The sequence below is a fragment of the Heptranchias perlo genome, chromosome 16, assembly GCF_035084215.1.
Source record: "Heptranchias perlo isolate sHepPer1 chromosome 16, sHepPer1.hap1, whole genome shotgun sequence".
Classification (NCBI taxonomy): domain Eukaryota; kingdom Metazoa; phylum Chordata; class Chondrichthyes; order Hexanchiformes; family Hexanchidae; genus Heptranchias; species Heptranchias perlo.
In genome coordinates this window covers 37,256,622-37,279,168 of record NC_090340.1, presented here as the reverse complement: position 1 = coordinate 37,279,168, position 22,547 = coordinate 37,256,622, and the positions used below count along the sequence as shown (strand labels likewise).

Here is a 22,547-nt window from a genome sequence, read left to right as displayed (position 1 = left end):
TTCACATTCACCTGAGGAAGGAGGAAGCCTCCGAAAGCTTGTGAATTTCAAATAAAATTGTTGGACTATAACTTGGTGTTGTAAAATTGTTTACAAGAGATATGTCCAAGTCAGGATGGCATAGAATTTGGAGGTGATGGTGTTCCCATGCATCAGCTGCCCATGTCCTTCTAGGTAATGAAGGTGATGGATTGGGGAGCTGCTGCAGATAATTAACACTGCAGCCATGGTATAGTGATGGTAGAGGGAGTGGATGTTTAAGCCAGTGGATGGAGTGCTGATCAAACAGACTGCTTTGTCCTGGATAGTGCAGAGTTTCTTGAGTGTTGTTGGAACTGCACCCATCCAGACAAGTGGAGAGTATTCCATCACACTCCTGACTTGTGCCTTATAGGTGGTAGAGGGGCTTTGGAGAGTCAGGAGGTGAGCTACTCGCTATAGAATACCCAGCCTCTGACCTGCTCTAGAAGCCACGGCATTTACGTGGCTGTTCCAGTTGAGCATTTTGTCAATGGTGACTCCCATTTACAGATAAATGTTAGAGGTGTGAGAGGGAGAAGGGTATGTTGTATGTATCAATTAATGGCTCATGATTAAGACTTCTCCAAGGCATGTTTGAGATAAGTTTCAAAATTATACAATGATTTATATTGTATATGGCACTTGGACTTAGGACAAACCCTGATCATAATCTCTCACCCCTAAGAGTAAAGTAAAACTGCTTCTAACATTGTCAACAAAGAGGGCTATCATGATTGAGGGATCCTGATTCCACTTCAATCCACGAATGGGTATTCCTGCTGTTAGAAACTATGCCAGACTACTGGCTCATCTTTTGTTCAGAATGCATTTACTGCCTATTACAAAGAGTGGGTAAATCAGTTTGCAGTAAGATACTCATTCTCTTTTGCATTAAGTCCAGACTCCTTTCTACATGGCTAATGGTTTTTGTCATTTTCCTATAAAAGAGCACTCCTGCCTATGAGAATATATTCATGTACATAAAAGTCACTGCACTTCAAACGTAATTCCTTGTGTGTGAAAAGTAATTCTTTGCATGTGAAATACTTTGAGATGTCTGAATGTGATAATACTTCCATTGACAGAAGCCTTATTTATTAAACATAAAAAGATGCCCGCTGGTTGAAAAAGTGTGCAACATAAGTATATAATAAATTTAATTGAATTAGCAGAAGGAAGCTTAGAAAGGGACCTGAGAGTGAGACTCATCAGTTTGTTGTGCAGATGAGAATGCTGAGACACACAACCAGGATGGTAGAGCATGAAGGGGGAATTTAACTCCCTCTGGCCAGCAGATACTAGGTGGAGCGGGAGTTAAAATGAAGCAAGTCAATTTCCGGCTCCATTCTCATCCTGTGGCAATTTAAACACCACTTTTTTCAGGCGGCCAAGGTGCATTTTGGGGTCCTATGACAGCTGCAACCGTTCTGCTCAGTGAAGTCTGCTGGTGAAATGCAGGAAGAGGTGCTATATGGCACGTCTTAAACTTTCCTGTGTGAGGTCAAGAGGAGCAGAAGCACTCCTTCAGATCCCACAATGAAAGAGCGGGCCTCTGGCATCCTGGGCTCCCCCCTTCCAATCCATGAGACCCTACTGAAACCCATCCTCCCCCACGACTTATCCGAGTGCCAGCGGGCAACCTCCTAGCTGTCCGATCTTCAAATGCTGGCAGTCAACCAGCTGCCTCTTTCCACTCATTTTGGACCGGCACCTGGCCAGCAGGCTGTAAATGAGGCTCAGCTACAGCCACTGCCATTCCCGCCGGGAAGTTAAAATTCCCCCTCAAGTCTCCAGAGGTAATGCTAAGACTATGCAATGCTCTGCGAGGCCACACTTGGGAGTAGTGTTTAATTCTGGTAACTATGCCACAAAAAAGGTTAGCCAATTGGATTAAAAAATGGTTAGATTGGAGAAAAGAGAGAGTAGGAGTTAAGGACAGTTTCTCAGAGTGGTTGGAAGTGGGTAGCCGTATCCCACAGGATTCTGTTCTGGGATCATTTCTGTTCACTGCATACATCAATGATATGGATATAGGGCAAGAAGGAGTGGTATCCAAATTTACAGACAATACTAAAATAGAAGGCATAATAAATAATTCTGAGGACCAATGAGGATATTGATAAGCTGGCAGCAAAAAAAGGGACAGTGGTTGAGGGACCTAGAGAATGATTTAGGACAGTGTAGGAGAAACATTTTTACAATTAGTGACTGAAGCAGAGGCCATGTCAATATTTAAGAATATGGTGGATAAGAGGTTGAAGGTCAGGGAGATAAAGAGAGATATGGGAACAAGGCAGGTACATGGGTTTAGGACTACTGCTCATGCTTGACCATGAACTGTTGACTTATGTGAGGAGGAACAACAACTTTGTTACCAGCAGCTATCCTGGGACATTGTTCTAAAAGAAAATCATAAAGGACACAGAGCATACCACCAATGAAGGCAACAAGCCAAGGATGAATAATATGGAGTTTAGCTAATTTAAAAACAGGCTTTCCTAGAACATAGATACAAAGATGAAAGGTTCACCAATCTTTATTTTTTTTCCTCGAAGCCCCCTAAATTGCTTTACAAATATAAATACTGAGCCAACCAGCCAAGTGTCAGCTCCGTAAAGCAGCACAGAAAAGCATTGCTATTTCTTTCAGGTCATCAGATCTCTACAAATCGTAACCTTTCTTTACAGCTTCAACACAGAGCTTCTCTTCAATGATGCAAACAAGTTAGGAATATGGACTTAGCAATATGTTTATGTTATAACCAATATAACTGGTCTTAATGTAAAAGAGTCACTGTATTTTTATTTATCTTCTTTCAGGCTGAGGATTTCCTCTAACGTTTAAGGAGGCCACACCAGACTTATATACCATCCCCAGCAGTTACCCTGGGACATCATTCGAAAATAAACCATGTTGACAATACTGTTGACGCACTTGAAATATAAATGGAAGCTTGAACCTTGAAATGATTTGCCACTTAATTCTGATTGTTAACTTCCATGTTAAATAATTTTTTGGTTTGCTACTTCCATGCACAAAGAAGTATTGTTATTTCAAGTGTTTGCCCAAAGCTGTAAGATCTTATTGCACTTGTTTGTCTATTTCTAATTCTCAGTAGATTGCAATCCTCTACAAGGTTGTTTACACTGATCAGTGCTGATTTACAACTTACTTTCACAGTACAATACTGGTTCAAAGGCTCTCCATTGTACACATTAGAGTTGAAGAGTCCCACTCAAAATGTTAATGAAGGTTCCCATCCAAAATTATAACATGTCTTTCACTCTCAGACCCTGACTGACCTGCTATATATTTCCAGCATTTCCTGTTTTTCTTACAGATTTCAAGCACTTCTTTTTCTTTTCTGCCCCATTTTGAGATAGATTTTTGTCTTCACCATCTGGACAATAATCTAGCAGAGCACATCACCCACCCTTTATAAAACCAACCCAATTTCCATTCCAGTGATTTCAATGGAATGAAAAGGGCAGGCGACCCACTCCACCAGATTACCACTCAGGCAGTGAAGATGAAAATCTACACCATAGTCTTTCATGTTGCATGAACTACCATTTTGTAATTTTTGTACTTTGTTTATAGTAAAATTTAGCGCAAAAAACTACTAGTATAGATCCCATTGCAGGTTAATTGGTATGTTGTACCAATGTCGTTAGCTGCTTCCTTTGGCTTGAGATTTGTCTGACCCGCTAGACAGCTACTAACTCTTTCAGTCCTCTGGGAGACTAAGCTAAGCTAATAAAAATTATCTTCAGGTTTTTTTTTTGGAGGTCGTCTCAGTGGTTAAAACAACTGGGTGAACTGGTACTTTGGTCTGGAACACTGCCATTTTAATATGGATTTAATAGTCAGAACTTTCAAACAATTATGTCCTATTCGAAAAATAATTACTTTGATCCTAATCCAGTATCTAACAATACACAGCGTGGGGAGAAAATTTAACACACCCTACCTGGCAGGAACAGGGTGAGGGAGCCTTTAAAAATGGAGCATTCAGCCTTAGTGGCCCACTCCCACTGGAATCCTGCTGGCCACCATTTTAACTGCTCACTGCAGTTAGGTGCCCGGCAAAAAGAGGTGGGAGCCAAATAAGTTTAAGCAAACTGGGGTCTTCATTACATCAATGAGACCCCGATTGTATTCTAACCCAGGCCTGAGTGGGGAAGCCGCCGCAGCTTTCCCGCCAGGTGAAGGCAGGTCGGTAGCTGTCAGGATGGAAAAGATCCTCCTAGGTAAGTGGAAATCTTTCCTGTGTGTGACCAGCAGGAACAGTGGGAGGTGAAGGGGTAAAACCGTTTAATGAGGGAATTCCAGATGAGGCTAGGCTGTCAGTAATGGGGCAAATGGAGGGAGGGATGCACAAGAGGATCAGGAAAGCTTGGGTGGGGGAAAAGCGAAGACAACGGCTTCAGCCTAGTCAATATTTATCTGGAGGAAATTGCAGCTCATCCAGGACTAGATGTCATAAAAGACAACTGACAGCAGAGGCAGTGGAGTGATGGAGAAAAGTGGTGCAGAAATCGAGCTGGGTGTCAGTGTACATGTGGAAACTGACCCGTGTCTGCCGATGATAGCGGCAAGGTGAAGCATGCAGATGAGAAAGAAAGGGGGACCAAGGATAGATCTTTGAGTGACTCGAGGCAACGGTGCAAAGGTGGGAAATGAAGCTATTACTGGAGATGCTCTGGCTTTAATTGGATAGGCAAGATTCAAACCAAGTGAAGGCAGTCCCACTGAGCTGGATAACGAAGGAGAGGCATTTCAGGAGGATGGTGTGGTCGACTGCACTGAAGGCTGCTGAGAAGTCGAAGACAATGAGGAGGGATAATGCACCACATCACAGTTCAGGCTGTTTTGGTGCCATGGCAGGAACGGAAACCTGATTGCAGTGATTCAAACAGGGAGTTTTGGGAAAGATGGGCAAGGATTTGAGAGAGGAAAGAGAGGTTGGAGATGGGGCAGTAGTTTGCAATGACAGAGGGGTTGCAGGTGGGTTTTGACAGCAGTTTTGAACAGTTGCGGGTCAGTACCCGAGGAAAGGGAACCATTTACAATGACAGCTAGCATGGAGGCCAGGAAGGAAAGTTGGGTGGTGAGTTTAGTGCGAATGGGATCAAGAGTACAGGAGGTGAGTCTTATGGACAAGATGAGCTCAGAAAGGGCATGAGGGGAGATAGGAGAAAAACTAGAGAACAATATGGGTTCAGGGCTAGGATAGGGGGGAGCCTGGGGGAGGGTAAGCAGCAGAGGAAGCTGAATGGATGGTCTCAATCTTAGCAATTATATAAGATTAATTGTAAGAGATTTAGGACAGAGTGCAGGAGAAACTTTTTACACCAATGGTTGTGAGGCAGTTGAATGCACTACTGGAGTTGGTGATTGCAGCAGAGACCTAGTTAATATTTAAGAATAGGTTAGATAGGTGGTTGAAGGAAAGGGAACAAAGGGACATGGGTGCAGGGCAGGCACGTGGGATTAGGATTACTGCTTGAGTGGAGGATAAACACCAACATGGACTGGTTGGGCCAAATGCTCTGTTTCCGTGCATGCAAGGTTATATTTCAGTTCGCTGGAAGCGAGATTGCTTATTGCAATGGTCTTTTGCTGTTAGCACAACAAATATCTGATGCAAACTGAAAATCATAACATGCTTCATAGTTGTGCTGGACAAGGAGGCACCTCAAGCAATGGTTGTGGGCATCAGCAATTATGAAGGCCTGAACAGTGAGGAGGATAGTGACAGACTTCAAGAGGACATAGGACAGGTTGGTGGAATGGGCGGACACATGGTACATGAAATTTAATGCAGAAAAATGCGAAGTGGTACATTTTGGTAGGACAAACGAGGAGAGGCAATATAAACTAAAGGGTACAATTCTAAAAGGGGTGCAGGAACAGAGATCTGGGGGTATATGTGCACAAATCTTTGAAGGTGGCAGGACAGGTTGAGAAAGCGGTTAAAAAAGCATACAAGATCCTGGGCTTTATAAAGAAAGGCACAGAATACAAAAGCAAGGAAATTATGATGAACCTTTATAAAACACTGGTTCAGCCACAACTGGAGTATTGTGTCCAGTTCTGGGCACTGCACTTTCAGAAGGATGTGAAGGCCTTAAGAGTGGGTGCAGAAGAGATTTACTAGAATGGTTCCAGGGATGAAGGACTTCAGTTACATGGATAGACTGGAGAAGCTGAGGTTGTTCTCCTTAGAGCAGAGAGGGTTGAGAGGAGACGTGATAGAGGTATTCAAAATCATGAAGGGTCCACACAGCGTAGATAGAAACAGTTCCCATTGGTGGAAGGGTCAAGAGCCAGAGGACATAGATTTAAGGTGATTGGCAAAAGAACCATAGGCGACACGAGGAAAAACTTTTTTACGCAGCGAGTGGTTAAGATCTGGAATGCACTGCCTGAGCGGGTGGTGGAGACAGATTCAATCATGGCTTTCAAAAAGGAATTGGAAAAGTACTTGAAAGGAAAAAATTTGCAGAGCTACAGGGAAAGGGTGGGGAAGTGGGACGAGCTGGATTGCTCTTGCAGAGAGCTGGCACGGACTCGACAGGCCAAACGGTCTCCTTCCGTGCTGTAACCCATTCTATGATTACATATCAGAGTGACCAGATAATGATGGCATCAGTGTTGGGTGGAAATCAATCAATCAGGTCATGGAATGAAAACAATCCTCCACAAATGTGAATTTCAAATTTGATTAAGGCAAAAATGATGCACAAACAGCACCACAAAAATAAAATTCACTCTGTTTAGAGAAAAAGTTTTCCATAATTCGGAGGAGAATGTTTCAAGATTAAAATATTTTCTCTATTATTAGGTAAAAAATAACTTACTGTTTGGGTGGCTGCTCCTTTTGCAGTGAGTAGGAATGAGAAGGATCACACAGGTGATGTTCCAGACATACTATCACACCTTAAAGGGGCATCGCTCTGGCTAAATGTGCTTACCAGAGTGGTGGAGCATCCCTGGAATGAAATTTTGTTTTTAATTAAACATAATGGGGTAGAATTTCCATTAGCAGCCTCCCGATCTCCCATCGTACTTTCAGCAGGAAGTCGACGGAAACCCTAGAGAAATGGTGGATGCGGCTGTTTCCACCCATTTTCTGAGGTTTCTGCCAATCTCCCGTCAAAGTTAGAGAGAGACCAAGAAACTCCATCAGAAATTCCACCAGATTTTTTCCATTACAATCTAATTTAAATTCTTTAGTTAATGCTTTATAGTTCTTATCAAATTCGTATAACCGAAAGAAAAAGTGGCCATTGATCATAACATTGTTTCCCAATGGCTTATGCCCACAGGAGCACTTACTAACTGATTGGTAAACACATCACTGTATTCCCAATTGATGGAATGAACTCCTGACAATAGCATTTCATTTAATGTGAATATTAAGTAATAGAATTTCAAAAGAAGATGCACCTAATCAAAAGCATGTATTGTAGAAGTACTTTTAAATATTAAAACACTTGTCGGCATTGCCATTTCAAAACAACGGATAAATGCACACGAGAAGGTACGAGTACCCCAAAGTTGATACAGCTGCATAATAAATACATAGCAGACATAGAATTTCCTTGGGATTACTGCAGGTTTATCAAGAATAGTCTGCAGTCAATGATATCACAATCATTTAGCGCTGTATTATTCATTAACTTTTTGTTGAAAGCCATAATTCCAATCAGTGTATTGATTTAGGGCATTCTGAGAGATTCATCAATCTATTACACCACAGAAAGATGCAACCCACAACTGCCCTTAAAGTGAACTCGGGATTTGAAATGTGCCACCCAATTAGCCATTAGATGGTAGGCACTTCCCCACAGGGTAAAATAAAACAACTGGACTAAAAATTCCATTAAGAAGGTGCAAGACCTATTGTCCTAACATCCTACAGCCAGGTGGTTGTGAAAGGAGACACATGGAACACAGCACGGATACCGTCCTGGGGAAGTAGATGTGGCCCACAAGTGACTGTCAGCTGCATTCAAAGCCTACCATTAGCCTATGCACTATGTCCAGAGAGCTGGCATTTCAATGACACCTGCTGCTGCTATAAATAACAAAACCCCACATAAAATGGGCAGTGGCATAATTATATATTGTAAACAGTAACAAATCATGTTCAAGGGCCTGTTTCCATGTTGTAACTTCTATGATTCTATGATTGTCTATAGTTTTACTAAATCGCAATAAAATAACACCCAAATAATTTTAACTGCACAAAGGTGCACTTTGTCATGCAAAAATTTATTAAAATGAGACTAATGCACAACACAATTTTACAAATGCTTTTGAACATGGAAGCTCGTCAATTTCCAGTGAACATTTTTACAAAGACCTTTTAAGAATTGTACACAAAATAGGACATTTGCAGCTTGAGAAAAGACAGTTGCAGTAGTTTTTATGTATTCAGTATGTCAAAATAAACACAGCTAAGTGGAGCAGATCAAATTTATAAAGAAACATGGCTGTAACGTTCTTTATGGGCCAACTAATAGAACCTAAGAACGGCTGGAAAATATTGCATTGTGGAAATCTTATAAAATCAGTTCCACATTCAAGAATTCTTTCTCTGGAAACAAACATTCAACTTATTAATGTATTGGAAAAAACACAAGTCTTAAAAGATGTTTTAACAGGAAATCAAACAGGACTTTGCGCAAACCTGGACTGTGCAAAGATCCTGTTTATTAAATTTTAATTCAGCCACAAAACATGAAACAGATGGTGTTGAAGAAAGTTCATTTTCTCTGCTGCATCCTAGCAGCTTTAAATTTTGAAACCCTCTTTGGAAGCTCTTGTGGAGTTTCAAGAAGACTTTCCTCCTCAGACACTTTCTTCTCAGGAATTGTGGGTAGGATAGGATGAGCAATAGGAGGATGTGAAATTAACGTAGGTGAGATATGTTCCTTTTCCACTACAGTGCCTGAAAATGCCTATCAGAAATAAGAAATATTAATTGTGCTTATGTTAGATTTAGTAAGATGTTTTAATTAAGATTTTACATACAATAATTACAGCAGGCATAAGAACATAAGAAATAGAAGCAGTAGGGGCCATATGGCCCCTCGAGCCTGCTCTGCCATTCAATAAGGTCATTTCTGATCTTCGGCCTCAACTCCACTTTCCTGCCCGATCTCCATATCCCTTGATTCCTCGAGTTCAAAAATCTATCGATCACAGCCTTGAATATACTCTTACAACACCAGGTTATAGTCCAACAGTTTTACTTGAAAATCACAAGCTTTCGGAGATTATCTCCTTCGTCAGGTGAGATGACCTGACGAAGGAGATAATCTCCGAAAGCTTGTGATTTTCAAATAAAACTGTTGGACTATAACCTGGTGTTGTAAGATTCCTTACATTTGTCCACCCCAGTCCATCACCGGCATCTCCACATCTTGAATATACTCAACGACTGAGCATCCACAGCCCTCTGGGTAGAGATTCCAAAAATGTACAACCCTGAATGAAGAAATTCCTCCTCTTCTCAGTCTAAATGGCTGATCCCTTATCCTGAGACTACACCCCCTAGTTCTAGCCTCTCAGCATCTACCCTGTCAAGCCCTCTCAGAATCTTCTATGTTTCATCATTGTTGAATCAGAATCTTATCAGGCTACAACATGCAACTCAAGAGCCAACTATTCAAAAGTTATGATCGTAGCTTTCATTTTCTGGTTGCAGATCTTCACTAATGTTTGGGGGGGGGGGGGGGGGGGGTCATACAGGCCAGCAATGCAAAACTATACAGGTGAACTGTGTGCCTAACCCATCTGCAGCTAGAACAGTATGTCTGAGTTGTTGTTTGCAATTATAATGCACAATTGGTTCGAAGTAGAAACCATGTTTCATAATAACCTGGGCAGATTTCAGCAATGGGACTGGGAGGGAGTATTGCTTCAGGTGGTTAAGTGCATAAATGTGCTCCTCAGTATGGTAATATGCCTTACATATCAGGAAGGTCCCAGGTTTGATCCCTGGGGCCCGATTTTACCAGGGGTGCGGGTTCCCAGCGGATGGGCAAGCGGGCGTGTTGGTAACGCGCTCGGTGAAATTAGTGGGTTTCCCACGCGATCGCAGCAGGCAACCCACTAATTGGATTCACTTACCTGCTCCTCCGGGTTCCCCGCTGCTGATCTGCGCGTCGGGCGGGCTGCGCATGCGCAGTAAGATCTGTCAGCTGGAGGCGCTCTATTTAAAGGGGCAGTCCTCCACTGACAGATGCTGCAACCAATAGCAAAGATGACTGCATGGAGCAGCCCAGGGGGAAGGCTGCTCCCAGTTTAATGATGCCTCACCCCAGGTATCAATACATGGGGTGAGGAGGAGGGGGAGGACAGAGATCTTCCACCCGGCGGGCAGGAGGAAGCGGCCCGCCTCCGCCACCAGGAAGGCCTGGCTCGAGGTGGCAGAGGGGGTCACCTGCGCCACCAACATATCGCCCACCTGCATACAGTGCAGGAGGCGGTCCAATGACCTCAGTAGGTCAGCCACAGTGAGTACACGTAGTCTTTCCCCTACACTCCGTCTGCCACAACACTGCCCCCACCCCACATCTCCTTCGGCACTGCCACCACTACTCTGTCACATCACCCCTCATACCCACTCAAACCCCATCCTCATCTTACCTGCACCTACTCACCTCGCCAGTACTCACCCCGCCACTACCACGCAACCCAATCCTCATACAATCTCATGGCTCTATCCCATACTCACCCTCTCGTGCATCTCTCTCACGGCCAGCCTCACTCAACCTGCCACTACCTGTGCTGCAGCCACAGGGCATGCATCACATATGTGCAGTAGGCAGCGTAAGGCAAACGTGTCGTGAGCATGAAGGGGATGCACAAGGGTGTTTGAGGGTTTGTCATGGTTGTTACTTATATTGTATTTCAGAACAACTCACATCACACATTATATTGGCACCACTACTGCCATGTCTTCGCGAATCCTGTCCGGTTTGTGCAATAATGCCCGCTCCTGGGTATCACTATGAGGACCCACCACTGATGCCACCCATTGTGTCACTGCAAAGTGGGTGTCGGTGTATTTGCAGGGCTCTTCTGCGCAGATGACAGAGACATCGGCGATGTCCCCGGTTGCACCCTGGAAGGCTGTGGAGGAGAAGTTCGGGAGGGCAGTGGTGACTTTGACAGCGACAGGTAGGAAGATGGTGCACGGGCCTGCCAGGAGCAGTTCGGCATGAAAGAGGCTGCAGATGTCCACGGCTACATGTCGAGTGACTCTGAGCCTCCGTGTGCACTGCTGTTCAGAGAGGTCCAAGAGGCTGAGCCTCGGTCTGTGGACCCTGTGGCAAGGGTAGTGCCCTCTGCGACGCATCTCTCTCTGCGGTAGCCCTCCCTCCTGCTGTACAGGTGAATGTGTCACAGCACTCTGTTGTGGAGCTCCACGTGTCAGAGGTGGACGGCGTGGATGGCGAGGCTGGTGATGCTGTTCGCCCTCCGAGGAGGTCATGACTGCAGCTACGGCGGCCCCCATCCGCAAGATGTACATCTGAGGGGGTCTGCAAGGTAGGTACATGTCTCCGGACCCCGGGGTAAGTGTGCAGTTTGGTGACGTTGACCGTCAGGAGGAAGGTGGTGGAGGCCAAACTTTGTCCCAAGTGACAGAGTGGCCTCCTGCAATGGGTGAGGGTCCCCCCCCCCCCCGACATGACAAACGGACCTTTGCAGCTGCCACAGGCTGACAGCTGCAACACGTCCATTCGATCTGGGAGTGTTTCCCCCAGTGTGGGAAACAGTCCCATGTTGATCCAAAATCACACACAGTCCCTTAATCAGGTCAGTCAATGACCTGAAATAGCTAAGTAAATACTCTCAAGTGGCATCCCGCTGGCTTTAATTGCCTGCGGGATTCCCACCAGCGGGGGCTGCGCGCACACGCTGGCGCGTCAGCGGGGAACCCGGAAGTGGGCGGGATCGAGGCAGGATCCGGTCGGGATCCTGGATTTCGCAATTTTCGAGGCCCCCCTGCCGAGAACGCACCCGATAGCGAGTGCTAATATCGGGCCCCTGGTCTCTACTCAGTGTTGGGTGATCTGAGCCAAAGCAATTGTAGGGGCACCCTATAATTGGCCTTGACACCTTGAGCTAGAGTGGGGAAAAGGTCAGCCAGGTTTGCACTCAAGATCGCTATCAAGGAAGGAAAACAGGAAAGGATGGACAGATGCAAGGCATGGACAGTATCGGGCTATAGTGCCCCCCCCCTTTCCCACAGTTGAACAGCCTGCTGATATGTGAACTTGGGCAGTGACTGTGAATAATTGGGCCACTTGGGTGATGTACTAGAGGGCTGCTTGCACCCATGAACTGTACAGCTTCTTTTCCTCAACTCTAGGCTCACAGGAAGGAATGGTCAGGTTTAAATCTTACATGTGTACATTAATTTCTGAACTCACAAATCAAGATAACAAAATCACATGGTGCTATTGGCCACAAATGTTACATAAGTAACTCTGCTCATGAGGAAGGCCGTAACATTACCAGATCTTTACTTATTCATGGCATAAACTCTGCAGTGAACCAGCACCAAGGGCACACCCTTTGCAGATTCATAAATTTGTTGTAGTAACTGAGTTGCAGGCAAATGTTTAAAACACAGTAAGTAGGTTATCCAAGAAAATTGAGCAAATCTGAAAACGAAATACAAAACAAGCATCACCTCTTACCTCAAAAGCGCTAGACCAAGGAAGAGGTTTACTGGAAATGTTTTCCTCTTCTTCCAAAATGCTGCATTCACTAGCATCACTGTGTGTTACTTCTTCATGACTCAGAGATCGTAAGGTACACCGCCTGTCTTCAAACTCTGTTGTGCTACTCTCACTTGTATCACTACATACACTGTTCTCTCGACTGCGTGACTTCAGAATGGATTTACGAGGAACGTATTCTCCATTTACAACATCAACAAAAAGTCTACAACAAAAATACAGCATGACTATAAGAAACTGCGCTTATGATCTAAAAATGGCGTAACAAATTAAGAAAAACTAGGCCAAAAGGAGAACTTGGCATTTAGAAATTTGGCAAATTAGAAATACCTGTAAATATCCGCAGGAGTTTTGATATTTGGCAGCTCTGGAGTGGAGTTTCCGTTGCCAGTGCTGTTTTTCCTTTTACGCTTGGCCTCTTCTTTCTTTTCACTAAACTTTAAGGTTGTATTCTTGCCAGTGTTTATTCTTACCTGGAAATATATATTTTCAAAGGCACAAGGCTGAGAAACCATTAAGAACATAAAAATAAGATCTCAAGACAAAATGTAAACTTACAGCATCTCTACATGAAAGTTCAACTGAATAACACTTTTTATATTTCTTTAACTTCCTAAATATTGAGTGTATCTGTACAAATAATATAATTGTAAAGGAAACTTGTATAACACTTCTTTCTCTGAATTAAAAATCCAATAAAAACATTACACCAATCCTCAAAGAATTAGATTATTTAAACAACTGCTATTTAGTAACTGTTGTCAGATTGAAACTACAAGCAGTGTTTGTACTGGCTTTACTTTAAGATAAAGAAAAAGTACAGTAAACACCTATGGACTACAACATGATACTATTTTCAAGGTTTCTGCTCTTTCTTCCCTCACTCACCAGTTAAAGTCGCATAGCAATAAATCACTGGATAAAACCAAGGAAATAATAGACTGCAAATCTAGTGAATTCATACTGAACTTAAATTAACAGCACACCAAGCATTGGCTGAATTAGCACAATTTTTGAATTTATTCTATTTCAGACTGTGCTAGTGCTTTTTAAAATTATAATAGAAAAAGAAATATTGGATCAGGATCTAAACTAACTGAAAAGCAAGCTTTTGTTTTCTTGGGGAGAAAGATCTGTCCCAAAATCAGAACTAAAAAATAAACAAATATTCAAGAGGGAATTAAACAAACACTTGAAGAAAAATACTAAAAGGCATGGGGAAAAAGCAGGAAAGTGGGATCAGAGTAGATAGCTCTGATGCACCAGCACAGATCGAATGGGCCTAAATGTATCCTCTCGTGTTGAAACAGCTAGGATTATATTTATATCAAAATTCTTTGCACTCAACTGAGTAAATACTGGACTTTATATCAACCAAACACACACTTCTCTCAGTTATTCGCATGTGTTTTTGAAGACTAGGTCCACACAAAAGGTTCCTGAATTCTCCTTAAAGTAGCTCTTTTATGAAATGGTAACACAAGATTCCAGGTGATGCTGGACAGGAGTACAGGTATTCCCTGTCCCAGACCATTAGAAGGCATTCCCACTGCAGGGCCTAGCGCTGCTCAGGCCTCTGAGAATGGAGCCTTCCGGTTCTCTATGGCCTGCCTGTGACCCACGTGGAATCAATGGGCAGGCCACAGCTTCAGCACTTAGGAAAGTCCCAAAAATCCTGGGGAAATGTATAAATAGTGGAGACCCAGCAAATCAGAACTCTGTTCCTTTTTCCTGATCCTTGCACCCAGGGAAATGGGGTGAGGAAAATCAGCCCTATAGGATTTACTTTAACAGTTTAATTTTACTACATTTTTCATTCATGCAATTGATCGCACAAGACAAGTCCATTTAGAAGGCTGGCGTCCAATTAGTCTATACGTAAGATGTACTCAATATTTGATATTATTACACAAAGACAGGGCAGGCAACTTGATCCTAAGCCCCCAGCTGTGTTGTTCTATGAAGAGGAGCGTGTGCATTCCTTGGTGAATTAACTATCTTCCCTCCCATTTCTAGGAAGGACCTACTGTTCAACTGGTGCCACTTCATTAAAACACAGCTGGGTTCAGTAACTAACTGCATGGGGAGTTGCAACTGCCTAACCCAATCAGTACCAAGAGTTTCAATTCCAATGCACTGTACCACATTCAAGAACATTTATAATAGAGAAAAAAATTCCATAAAACTTCATGTGAAATGTTAAGTGGATTTTCACAGTACTCTTCCCCCCCTTAAAATAAACTTTGCTTGACATTGCAAATCTAAGTTATACTTAAATGTTTCACAGGGAAATAAAATACACGAAAACTTGTTACTTTAATCAAAGTCCTTAAAAGTAGGGTTGATTCACAAATAGGTTTGATGAAAAAAGTTTGAAGAAAAAGTTGCAGAGTATTATGTCTAGCACAGGAACCAATAAAATAGGGAAATAAAATACATATTACCCTAATCTCCAAAAACCTGTGAAACAGATGCATGTTTCTGACACCAATGGTTGTGCTTAACTGAATGGAAATAAATATTGTACAGGTAAATGAGTTTTCAGCTTGGTAACAATTCTGATGCTTGGAATCATGTTCCAACTTTAGAATAAATTGTGGCACATTAAATAAAATAAAGAAAAAAGAGCTCATTGCATAGTCCAGGATATATACAGTTTTAATCTGTAATTTTTAACCTTCCAAATTACTGCCTTTATTAATAGCATTAAAACGTGCATTCAATGCAATCAATAAGTTTAATGAGGCTTTTGAAAATAAATGTTGCAGGAACCAGCTTTTCCCCATTTGGGCTTTTTAAATTGTCTAATCCAGAAATTAACATTAAAGGAGATTAAACATTTGAGGGGCTAAAAAATTAAATGTACTAACTCTTTTTGGTTCCACTGTGTGTGTGAAGTGTATGGTCGGAACACTGTCATCATCTCCAGTAACTTCCTCGTCGTCATCATCTTCGTGACTGTGCTTGTGTTCCAAGCCATTAATATGGGTAGCAGGTGGACTCAATTCTGCAGTTTCTTCGTTGACATCATTTTCATGTACAGCTGGAAGATTCTTCCATTCAGGTCTCTCATCTATGTTGGGCTTTACGCTTTTGTCCTTCTCTTCTTCAGAAGAGCTACTTTCTTCACTATTTCCATCAGCTGTGTCAGACATTCTGATTTAAAAATCAAAGATTAATACAATAGTAGTAACTGGCTTGTCCAATTGAGTTAATTCATCCAAAAGTTTTGCCACAATATAGTGAAAGAAGGTATGGTTGACTCAGTTAGTTATTGACTAGTATTCTTAGTTAGCTATCACTATTTTTTTAAAAACAATTTCAGATAGCTAGAGGAACATGCTCCCTGAAGTGACATCACACACATATGCCAATGAAGTAAGATATCTGCAAGCATTTGCTAATTCACTAATACTGTCAAAAAGAATATAATACAAAATCAATTTCGGCTTGTTGGTCTTCAATCCCAAAGGAATTTAGACAATAAATGGGCATTATGTTAAATATATAGAAGTTTTTCCACTTTGTAACCCTGCAATGGAATCAAACAGTCATTTTAAATCAGGGAGTGGGCAAGGAAATAATTATCTTGCACTTGAAGCATCCTTTTCTTTCCACAATCTTTGGGGCTCCCTGGTCTCTAGGGATGTTTTCCTCTGAATGGTACACCAATTTTGAAAAGTTTACTGATCAATATACTTTTAGAACAATAGTATTAACATTAAAACTATGTGTCCCATAAGTTCTGATGGCTTTCATACTCTTCACTGAATAATTATTTTTCATTACAATAAGACTTTATTTCTTCTGAGTTCGGCTAATACAAATTTCAGACATACAGCAGTTCTCATGAAATGGTTCTCTTCAAGGTGATTTTGATTTTTTTTATTCCTTTATTGCCAATTTCACTCCAGAACATGACAACACGCAAGGAATTACATTATGATAACCTTAGTTGAATTTACTCTATGACAACTTTAACAATTACATTCCACTTTTACAAGATGGATGTTGCTTCAATGAATAAAATAAATATATAAAAAGAAAAAAATTGCTTTTTTCATTGACTGATCCAATAACTGACATTTTTGGCTATTACATAGAGGGAACTACAATACTTGCATTTGACCGATTAGGCAGAAGGACAACTGAACAAAACAGATTCAAACTTGATTAAGGCTACATCCATTACATTAAAAGCTGTGAACCGACCATAAATACCAAAAACTGATCAGTTGTATCCACTGTGCAATTTGAATGCCAATACTTCACATTTAATATCCTCAATAGTTCTGAAGATTTGATAATAAATCAAAAGTGAATAAAACTCCCATTCATACCTTGCAAGTCTCTTGATCAGCAATAATTTAACATGATCAGATCAAAAGTTATTTGGGGGAATGAAAGTTGAGTACTTTTATTTTATTTAAAATAATTAATACTTGACAAGTTGACTCCACTGCAATCACAAAATCTTGTAAATCTATACCAATGGCAGATACAGAATAACAGATAAATAACTGTAATTCAATCTAGACATTCAACTGACTTCATAAACCACAACAGCAGAAGCTCAAGTGATTTGTAAGGTGAAATTTGACCAATTTGATTAAAGCCTTGAATTTCTCTCTGTATTTTCTTTTATGTAATATTATACCAACTTTTGTTTTAAAGCAAATTTCCTTACTGCTGACTGATTACCAGATTGGGGCAGCATGATAAAAGATGATACAGTATGAAGCTGCACTTGATAGGCACGGTATTACAATTTTTACATTTACATGCTATTTAATACACACATTGGGCTCGATTTTAGCAGCGGGTTCCCTGTGCGTTATCGGCAGGGTGGGCTCGAAAATGTCAATTTCCACGTGCGGGACTGGATCGCGCTGCGATCCCGGCCACTTCCGGGTTCCGCGCTGACGTGCGGGGCTGCGTGCGCAGCCCCTGCTGGTGGGAATCCCGCAGGCAATTAAAGCCAGCGGGATGCCACTTGAGTGTATTTACTTTGCTCGTTCAGGTCATTAACTGACCTGATTAACGGACTGTTTGTGATTTTGGATAAACATGGGACTGTTTCCCACACTGGGGGAAACAGTCCTAGTTGAACTGGACGTGTTGCAGCCGTCAGCCTGTGGCAGCTGCAAAGGTCCATTTGACAGGTGGGGGGGGGGGGACCCTCACCCATTGCAGGAGGCCGCTCCGTCACTTGGGACAAAGTGTGGCCTCCACCACCCCCCTCCTGACGGTCAAAGTCACCAACCTGCACACTCACCCCGGGGTCCGGAGACATGTGCCTACCTTACAGACCCCCTCAGATGTACATCTTGCGGATGGGGGCTGCCGTAGCTGCAGTCAGGACCTCCTCGGAGGGCGCACAACATCGCCAGCCTCACCATCCACGCCGTCCACCTCTGACACGTGGAGCTCCACAACAGAGTGCTGTGACACATCCACCTGTACAGCAGGAGGGAGGGCTACCGCAGAGAGAGACGCGTCGCAGAGGGCACTGCCCTCGCCACAGGGTCCACAGACCGAGGCGCAGCTCCCCGGACCTCTCTGAGCAGCATTGCACACGGAGGCGCAGATTCACTCGACATGTAGTCGTGGGCATCTGCAGCCTCTTTCATGCCGAGCTGCTCCTGGCTGGCCCGAGCACCATCTTCCTACCTGTTGCTGCCAAAGTCACCACTGCCCTCCACAACTTCTCCTCCGCATCCTTCCAGGGTGCAGCCGGGTACACCGCCGATGTCTCTCAGTCGACTGCGCGGAAGAGCCCTGCAAATACACCTGCACCTACTCTGCAGTAACACAATGGGTGGCATCAGTGGTGGGTCCTCAGTGATACCCAGGAGCAGGCATTATTGTACACAACAAACAGGATTCGCAGAGACATGGCAGTGGTGGTGCCAATATAATGTGTGATGTTTGTTGCTCTGAAATTCAATATAGGTAACTCCCATGGCAAACCCTCAAACACCCTTGTGCATCCCCTTCATACTCACGACACGTTTGCCTTACGCTGCCTACTGCACATATGTGATGCATGCCCTGTGGCTGCAGCACAGGTGGTGGCAGGTTGAGTGAGGCTGGCCGTGAGGGAGATGCACGTGAGGGTGAGTATGGGATAGAGCCATGAGATTGTATGAGGATTGGGTTGCGTGTTAGTGGCGGGGTGAGTACCCGCGAGGTGAGTAGGTGCAGGTAAGATGAGGATGGGGTTTGAGTGGGTATGAGGGGTGATGTGACAGAGTAGTGTTGGCGGTGCCGAAGGAGATGTGGGGTGGGGGCAGTGTTGTGGCAGACTGAGTGTAGGGGAAAGACTACGTGTTCTCACTGTGGCTGACCTACTGCGGTCATTGGAGCACCTCCTGCACTGTATGCAGGTGGGCGATATGTTGGTGGCGCAGGTGACCCCCTCTGCCACCTCGAGCCAGGCCTTCTTGGTGGCAGAGGCAGGCCGCTTCCTCCCGCCCGCCGGGTGGAAGATCTCTGTCCTCTCCCTCCTCCTCACCCCATCTGATGATACCTGGGGTGAGGCATCATTAAACTGGGAGCAGCCTTCCCCCTGGGCTGTTCCATGCTGTAATTTGTTCTATTGGTTGCAGCATCTGTCAGTGGAGGACTGCCCCTTTAACTAGAGCGCCTCCAGCTGACAGATCGTACTGCGCATGCGCAGCCCGCCGACGCGCAGACCAGCAGCGCGGAGCCCAGAGGAGCAGGTAAGTGATTCCAATTAGTGGATTGCCTGCTACGATCGCGCGGGCAACCCACTAATTTCACCGGGCGCGGAGACCACGCACCCGAAACCCAACCCGCCGGCCTGCTAAAATCAGGCCCAATATCACTCATTATAATGCATTGTTATATGTACAACTGGTTTTCAACACCAATTCTATTTCTAATCATACCAGAATATTTATTTAAAAGTGTCCATAAGGGCAATGGGGTGGAAGACCACATCAGATTGGCAGGTTGTGGGTTGGCACCTGAGACCCTCCAATCACTGAGTTATCAAATCAGCAATATTAGGGAAATATTGACTAGAGAACAGGCAGTTCCCCACAGATAGAGAGTGAGGAAACTTAATCCTAGGCTGTTCTTACGTACCTTCTCATGGCTGGTTTCAGAGTGCTAGGGGCCTGGGTGCAGATGGCACATTGCAGGCAGAGACATATTTTTGGTGAGGACAAAAGTAACAGGAGGAATTTTCCTGACAGTAATTGTAATTTGTAATATGCTATTTTACAATTGCTTTGGGGGCTTTGACTAGAGTATCTTCACAGGTTACATTTTGGCATTTAAAAATTGCAGAAGGCACTTAAAATTAAATCACCCATATTATAGCCTTAGCTGCTATAGAAATGAACTGAGGGAAAAGTTGCTTTACTTTTAAAAGTCAAATTAAATCATGGTGATTTTTTTTATGTATATATTATATTTAAAGTTCCCTACATTTAACTGCTGTGAAAGTTTCTCAGCCATTTCTTATCTAAGTTGGAACAGAAGCTCTATCTCAATCAGACTACCAAAGTTTCCATGGAATGGTTTTCATGCTACAAAATATATGGATAAATGATGCAACTACATGTACTAGATGTGGCACGATTTCAAGGTGGTTTTCAGTGTGTTGTTAAAGTGTTCAATCTGCCTTACTTTTGTTGAGATATCTGGACTGCAGCTTATCCTAGAAGATGGCTTTAGGAATTCTATAATCAGGAATGCGAACAATGTGTCGCAACTGGATCTTTTTGACCGTGGCCTCAATTCCAATTATTTTGCAATGCTTGAAGAAATCAGTGTTAGACCACTTAATGCCAATGATAAATCATAAACAGCGCAAGTGAAAATGATCAAGTCGCTTGAGGTAATGGCAGTAGCAGATCTAGGACTCTGATCCATATAGTAGGGTGGTGCGGACAACAGATTGGTATACAGCAACTTTTGTTGGCAGACTAACCCCTTGTTCCTGCCAGAGTCCCTGCAATAATTCCAACATCTGGGAAGACAGAGCCACCAACAGCCCATGATACCAGCATGTGTGCCACATCTGTTTGAATGAGGTTCTGAGGTGGTGCGATTTGACTGCCAATACCTGGCATGCAAGGCTACTCATCTACCCACCTCGTCTGGATTTCAATGCGATAGGTGTGGTGATATATGTGCGCCCAGGATCGGGTTCTTCTCAAATTAGCGTAACCAGAACAACTGAGACTCATTCGTCAATTCCATCATCATGCACCAGAAGAATTAACCCCTTCCCGCCCTGTTTTTCTCATTGGGGAAGGAGATACAGCTGCCCTATCTTTCACTATGGTTTTCCATGTGTTAGGGGTCTCTCAAAACTTGTCAAAACACCCGTGGGGTGAACAGGCAGGTTCACAAACTATCCGGATATGGCAACGGAGACAACAGGAAACAAATTGGAAATCTACACCTTTTAAAAATCAATTAAATCTAAGTTGTCTGCACAAAGGATACAGGCAGTACCACTCCCCCAGGGGAAAAAAATATATGAAAAGATAGCACACCTTAATCTCGCTACTGGGAAGATCAAGTTCTATGAAAAGGAAGAATATCCTGCTTTACCTTTCTCAGATATTGTCTAGCCTGCACAACAATTTTCAGGAGCTAGATAAATGGTATAAATCCAGCATAGCTTTGAGCTATATCAATGGTGACCAGGCAACTCACATGTATGGATACCATACAGTGGCACAGCAGCTTGCTGTATGCGCTGTGGGGAACTGTTTTGCACCTTTGGAACATAAGAACATAAGAAATGGTGGAGCAGGAGTAGGTCATACAGCCTGCTCCACCATTCAGTAAGATCTTGGCTGATCTACCTCACTCCACTTTCCAGCACTATCCCCATATCCCTTGATTCCCTTAGTGTCCAAAAATCTAGTGATCTCAGTCTTGAATATACTCAACGACTGAGCATCCACAGCCCTCTGGGACAGAGAATTCCAAAGATTCACCCTCTGAAATTTTTCCTCACCTCGGTCCTAAATGGCCAACCCCTTATCTTGAGACTATGACCCCTAGTTCTAGACTCTCCAGCCAGGGGAAACAGCCTCTCATCATCTACCCTGTCAAGCCCTTTAAGGATTTTATATGTTTCAATGAGATCACCTCTATTTCTTAACTCCTGAGAATATAGGCCCATTCTGCTCAATCTCTCCTCATAGGACAACCCTCTCATCCCAGGAATCAATCTAGTGAACCTTCATTGTAATTATATCCTTCCTTAGGTAAAACAACCAAAACTGTGCACAGTACTCCAGGTGTGGTCTCAGCAGAGCACTATATAATTGCAGCAAGACCTCCTTACTCTTATACTTCAACCCCCTTGCTATAAAGGCTAACATACCATTTGCCTTCCTAATTGCTTGCTGTACTTGCGTGTTAACATTGCGATTTGTGTACAAGGACACCCAAATCCATCTGACTACCAACATTTACTAGTCTCTCACCTTTTAAAAAATATTCTGCTTTTCTATTCTTCTCACCAAAATGGATAATTTCACATTTCCTCACATTATACTCCATCTGCCACCTTCTAGCCCACTCACTTAATCAGTCTCTATCTCTTTGCATCCTCCTCACAGCTTACTTTCCCACCTAGCTTTGTATCGTCAGCAAACTTGGATATAATGCACTCGGTCCCCTCATCTAAGTCAACAACTGAGGCCCAAGCACTGATCCTTGTGGCACCTCACTAGTTACAATCTGCCAATCAAAAAATGACCTGTTTCTTCC

General features: G+C 43.3%; 1 protein-coding gene across 2 annotated transcripts in view; it reads right to left on the bottom strand.

Annotated features, from left to right (window-relative positions):
* Nucleotides 1-8,300: 8,300 nt before the first annotated feature.
* The window catches only part of uri1 (URI1 prefoldin like chaperone), a 44,536-nt gene continuing 30,289 nt past the window's right edge, over nucleotides 8,301-22,547 (bottom strand). The window contains exons 8-11 of one of the 2 annotated variants that reach the window (XM_067997968.1): nucleotides 15,656-15,941; nucleotides 13,116-13,258; nucleotides 12,744-12,990; nucleotides 8,301-8,990 (exon numbers count right to left, since the gene is read on the bottom strand). In XM_067997968.1, coding sequence (XP_067854069.1) covers nucleotides 8,796-8,990; nucleotides 12,744-12,990; nucleotides 13,116-13,258; nucleotides 15,656-15,941 — 871 coding nt within the window. In that variant the 3' untranslated portion in view covers nucleotides 8,301-8,795. The remainder of the gene's footprint in view (nucleotides 8,991-12,743; nucleotides 12,991-13,115; nucleotides 13,259-15,655; nucleotides 15,942-22,547) is intronic. The other variant, XM_067997969.1, reaches the window with a different exon arrangement.